A 5,499-nucleotide genomic window follows, 5' to 3' on the forward strand; every position below is an offset into this window, starting at 1 on the left:
TATACTGTGAATAAATAAATGAAGGAATAACTATGTGAGTGAAGTATAGAATTCTACTGTCATCTGAGGGGCTTTCCATAACAGTAGCAGACAAGTCAGATTTGTGAACTCTCCTGCTTTGTTAGCGGAAAGAACGCAGGTGGGCAAGTGGGGCAGTGGGTATAGAACCAGGTAGAAGGGTGGTTACAGAGATTTGTGCTTAATTTTTTCATGAGACTGAATTAATGTATCACGCGAATTAAAAAAATATATCAAATTTATCAGGAGGTTTTGGGAGTGGGTGGTGTGATGGAGCACAGTACGACACGTTCATTCAGAGTTCCCAGTCAATGTAAGCTGCCACAGTCCACAGCCTGGACTCAGGCAGAAGAAGGTCCAGGAAGGCCCTGCCCCTCTAGCTCTAGGGATTTCTCTTCTCCTCCAAGGTCTCCTGACCATCTTTACCTAAGGGTTTAACAATTCTTCTACGTAAAGACACCTATAGTATAGATCATTTTTTTTTCTCCTGTAATTGCAAAGTTTAATTTTTTTTAATTGTGTTGAAAATATACATAAAACATAACTGAATAATTTCTAATGTATGAGTCAGTGATACTCATTACGTTCTTCAAGTCATGTAACCATCCTCCATATCCTTCTCCAAACTTTTCTACAACCATTAACATAACCTCAATGCCCCAGTGGAAAAACTTCCCCTTCCCCCTGCCCACAACTGGCAACGACCAATAATCCTTGCTTTCTATATATTTGCTTATTTCATATAAGTCAGATCGTATAGTATTTGCCCTATACTTAGGGCAAATACTAACTTATTCCATTTAGCATGATGTTTTCCAAGTCTAGCAGGAAAGAATTTTAAAATTCCAACTATAGCTAACCTCAGTTTCTGCTATCATTCTTAGTTATCCATTCTTTCTCCGACTAGTCTGCCCCCCCTTTGTCTTCTTTGTTGCTGCCCCATTCTGCCCTTCAGTGGCTGAGCCCTGCTTTCTGCTCCCTCCTTGATCTCTGTATCCTTCTAACCAACTGCTGGCATGTTCCATCTCTGAATCTTGTCTCTCTCTCGAGCTTTCCCTTCATCCAACGCACCCGACCTAGCTCCATCTCTTTCTGCATCCTGAACTCTGCAGTCCTTCCCACAGATTCAGAAACATACACAGACCTTTAGGTTGACACAGACAACCCACTGAGACATACACAGCGGAGGAGGCTGTGTGTTCTCCATCTGAAGTTCTCGCATCAAGGTTCTCAGATACGGCCATCTCTTTCTGCCTCACTTCATCTACTAAGGACTGGGCTTCTACTCCAAGAAAAACAATTTTCATCTTCTACTGTGGCTGGGTTAAGAAGGGTGCAAGGAAGAGGTAGACATGTAAGAATCATAACTAAATATACACATTCTTCTCTTTACGTATAACTCCTCTATAAAAAGCCTTTCAGTAAAAAGAGGATGAAAAGAGGTGACCATTGCTCTGCAGTGTTTACCCTCCAAATTTACTAAGAATATCACCCGCATACAAAACATCAAGTCACACATTTATTATGAAGCTTCATGGGAATGAGGTCATTTCTAAGCTCCAAAGGAACAAATTCATTGGAATTCAATAAATGTGGAATTAAAGAAAAATAACTTCTTAAAAAACGAACTATCATAAACAGTGCCACTTTACAATGGAGACTTTGTCTCCCACAGCAGTGCCCCCAAAGGGTGGTGGGTCTCTGGGGAAGAAGAAAGAAACCATGGGGTCTGCAGAGGTGGAGGATGTGGTGATGGAAAGGCCTCCAGGGGTCCCTGTGACCAAAGCTTTGGGGTCACAGGTGAGAATAAGGACCCTGAAAGCTCAACTAAATTAACTCTCTATTCTCAGAGGTCTCTATCCAAGAGGAAAATGTGCAACAGTCAACAACGTCCCATGAAAAACGTCGAAGCTCCAGGCCCAGGAAGATTCCAAAACAATCTGAGAACTCTTTTCTGTCCTCTTTCACCGAGCAGACCTCTCACTCCTCCAGCTACGGGGCTGCCCCAGGAAAGCCATGGGTCAGGTGCGCATATTTCACCAAGGTGCGCACGGTCAAGGGGGTGGCGGTCGCCTGGCAGACCAAAACCTCCTTTGCCCCCGTGGGCAAGATGCCACAGGTCTTTGAAGCCGAGCTCTCTGAGGAGAGCACCATCGGCTCTGCCCCCAGTCTGGCCAACACTGAGTCCCTGGTCAGCAACCTGGAGCCCTGGCAGGAGGGGCCCCAGACCTGTACCCCGGAGCCCACCGACCAAGGGGAGGAGCATGGGGAGAGACGCCGCGCAACCACCCCGGAGTGGCTGGTGACCCGTGAGCGCGGCTTCCGCTGCGTGGCCTGCTGCCGCGTGTTCGAGTCCCGGGAGGCCCTGGTTGCGCACGCGGAGCATGGTGTGAGCCAGGGCTTCAGCTGCCGGGTCTTCTTTGAAGAGCTGCTGGAGAGGCGGCTGCCACGCTCAGTGCAGCGCAGGCCCAGACGCTGCCACCAGCTGGCCAGGCGTTGCCTGATGGCCGCCAAGAAGAGGGAGGTGAGGGAGAAGAGAGCGGTCTGCAGACGCCTGGAGGAGCAGCTGGAGAAGCAGAGAGAAGAACTGAAGAGGCTGAGGCACCAGCTGGACAGGCTGAAGAGGCAGGAGACCAGGTTGCAGAAGGAGCAGGCGCACCACCGAGGCCAGAGGGGGAAGCGCCTGAAGACGTGCTAGAACCCCGGGACTAGGAGGAGCAGGGCCTTTCGGCTGGAAACGTGGGCCCTTCAGGAGAGACCTCCATTCAGGTTCGTTTAACCCAGCTCCCCTGGAAGATCATACCCTCCTTCCCCGTGACCCCAACCCTCCCAACCCAAGTGCACAGAGAACTCCAGCCCTAAGGGGGATCTGGATGGAAGAAGCCCCAGATAGCTGACCGCAGACACCAGGTCCCCTCAGAGGCTCCCCTGGCCCAGGAGAGGACAGGACAGGCCTCATCTGGATGGTGAGATCTTGGGACCCGAAGGATGAGCACAGCATAAATAGGGAAAGGGAAATGGGATTTCAGTGGGACTTGGGAGGATTGGGGGGGGGGCCTGCTGAGGTGTGATGGTGAAGGGGGTGTCACTGAGTTCTTTGGAGGAGAAGGAATCAGAGAGATGGCAGGCTGTTGGGAAACATGTCTGCAGGTGAGCAGTGGCCATAAAGCCCTAAACAAACAACTCTGGGTCCCTTCCCAGCAGTATAGAGGCAGAGAAAGAGACAGGGCTTGGTAGGAGGAGAGGAGGGCAGGTTGAAGGAAAATGAACTCACCCCAGCCATGTCTTCTGGTCTCCTAGGGTGAATTTGGGTTTATGATTGGGATGCATCCTTTTTGCCACATTAGGGGAATGTAAGTGGGAAGTGGTGTAGAAAAATCCCCCTGGGTGTTAACCATTTCTGGATAAGAGTTGATCCAGGGCTTGCAGGATACTTCCTGTAGAGCATGTCCTAGGGTAAGGGGTAGAGCTTTGGAACTTTTTCTTCTCCTAAATCAAGCTGTACATTCCGGTTCTTGACATGTCAAACAAACATGCTAATTTTTTTTTTGTTTTCCTGTGGTCAAATCTGACCTGTCGCGAGGTCAAAGAACTGGAAGACAAAGGCCCTCTGAGGTGAAAGAACCAAAAGAGAGGACAGGCTTCAAACCCAGGGAGAAGAGCGAGAACACAGGTGATCAGAGGTAATGGTGAGCAGGGGCAGATTCAGGCCCAGACTGAACAGTGGACAACAAAGCCCCAGTCTCAGTCGCGACATCAAATCCCAAGTCTGGGGAAGCCCTGGACATGACAGGGGTGTATCCATCTCTCTGGGAGATGAGACCACAAGTATCACAGGGAACCCCCCAGGGGCAGAGGAATGGAGGGCAGGGCCTCTAGGATGGGCACCTCCGTCCACAGTCTGTCCTGTGTGTATTCTTCAGAGTGACAGAGATGGCTCCTGCGAGGCAGAGGGTCACAGGCAGAAAAGAACCAAGGTGTTCAGACCAGGTAAATTCTGCAGTCTCCTAAGAATCCAAAACAAAAAATCAGAGATTCTCAGAGGTACCAGGGTGGGAGGGGTTGGTATTCCCAGGCTGGGGAGAGGCTGGCTGGGGAGGTGCTGGTTTCTGAAATCTTTTCATCAACATCTTTCTTCTTAAAAGCTACCTTCCCAGTTGATGTCCTCTATGATCTATGCTCAGACCTGAATGGGGCCTAAAATGCACAAAGGTGGGTTATCCAGTGGGGCTAGGCAGGGAGGAGGTGGAAGCAGCATATCCAGGAAAGAGAATCTTCTAGAGGCGCATGAGTTACCTAGTGAATTGCACATGGTGTCCAGCCTTCTACATTTAGCTGTAGACATGTGCTTGCAAGACGTGTTTGAGGGGTAACTCTACTGACTTCCCAAAATTATTTTTGGTCATTTCCAGTTATAGAGACCAGAGGAACTCACTGGCTCCAAGAACAACAAGAAATCCACTGGATCTGATTATTACTTTCTGCGGTGTGCTCTCCTGCCAGTGATTCAAATCTTTTGTCTGTCATTCTGGAGAATTTTCACCTATTTTAAATATCTAACAAAACATGTTAAAATATACATATATCTATGATGTTTATGAATTTACAAAGCTCTGAAATTGTTTTTTTATCACATTTGCAAGATCACAGATTTGTATGACAAAAAAATTTATGTCAGGGTCCCACCGTCATATGTAATTTGGTCCTGCTCCCCCAGGGTATCCAATGTTAATAGACACATGTGTATCCTTCCCTACACCTCTCTGCAGGGACACATATACACAGTCACAGGTACACAAGTACATCTGCTGGGGTGTTTGCTTTTATGAAAGCCTGGTCACACTCCACCCACATTGCTCTCGCCCCTTATTTCACTTGATATTCTACCTTGATTCTCTGTAAGTCATTAGATATGGCACTGACACTATATTTTTTGATCTTTTAACTTACATGAATAATTTAAATAGATGATATCAATTCAGTACACTTTATCTGGACTTCTACATGTTGTTGTCAGAAGCTATCAAGTCAGTTCTGACTCACAGTGGCCCTTTGCACCACAGAACAAAACACCACCCGGTCACGTGCAATCCTAATAATCTTTGCTCTATTTGAGCACACTGTTGCAGCCACTGTATCAATCTCATTGAAGGTCTTCCTCTTTTTCACTGGACCTCTCCTTTACCAAGCATGATGTCCTTTTCCAGGGACTGGTCCCTCCCTCTTGATAACATGGCCAAAGCCATCCTTGCTTCTAAGAAATATTCTGGCTTTCTCCCTTTAAGACAGATTTGTTCGTTCATACATAACACTACTAAAATGGAAACATTATCATCCATGCTTTTTAAGTCCACTCTTCCTGCGTGTTCTAGCTCTCCTCCCCCTGTTCTTTCCCGCAAGTGAATCCAAGATAATTCAGCTTAACAATGTGGTAAGTAGTCTCTCTTATCCTTGCTTAAACAAGCACACGGACTTATACAC

General features: G+C 47.5%; 1 protein-coding gene and 1 long non-coding RNA gene across 2 annotated transcripts; one reads left to right on the plus strand and one right to left on the minus strand.

Moving 5' to 3' along the window:
- Window positions 1-1,618: 1,618 nt before the first annotated feature.
- On the minus strand, window positions 1,619-3,366 carry LOC126069912 (uncharacterized). Its single transcript, XM_049873553.1, has 2 exons — window positions 3,293-3,366; window positions 1,619-2,584 (listed from the first exon to the last, which is right to left on the minus strand). The coding sequence occupies exons 1-2, from the start codon at window positions 3,346-3,348 to the stop codon at window positions 2,011-2,013; spliced, it is 630 nt and encodes a 209-aa protein (XP_049729510.1). The 5' UTR covers window positions 3,349-3,366; the 3' UTR covers window positions 1,619-2,010.
- A 204-nt stretch (window positions 3,367-3,570) lies between these two features.
- On the plus strand, window positions 3,571-4,573 carry LOC126069913 (uncharacterized). Its single transcript, XR_007516096.1, has 3 exons — window positions 3,571-3,701; window positions 3,942-4,008; window positions 4,431-4,573. It is a non-coding gene; the product is annotated as an uncharacterized LOC126069913 (long non-coding RNA).
- The last annotated feature ends 926 nt before the right edge of the window (window positions 4,574-5,499 follow it).

Source organism: Elephas maximus, unplaced genomic scaffold (assembly GCF_024166365.1).
Source record: "Elephas maximus indicus isolate mEleMax1 unplaced genomic scaffold, mEleMax1 primary haplotype scaffold_126, whole genome shotgun sequence".
In the NCBI taxonomy this organism is placed as follows: domain Eukaryota; kingdom Metazoa; phylum Chordata; class Mammalia; order Proboscidea; family Elephantidae; genus Elephas; species Elephas maximus.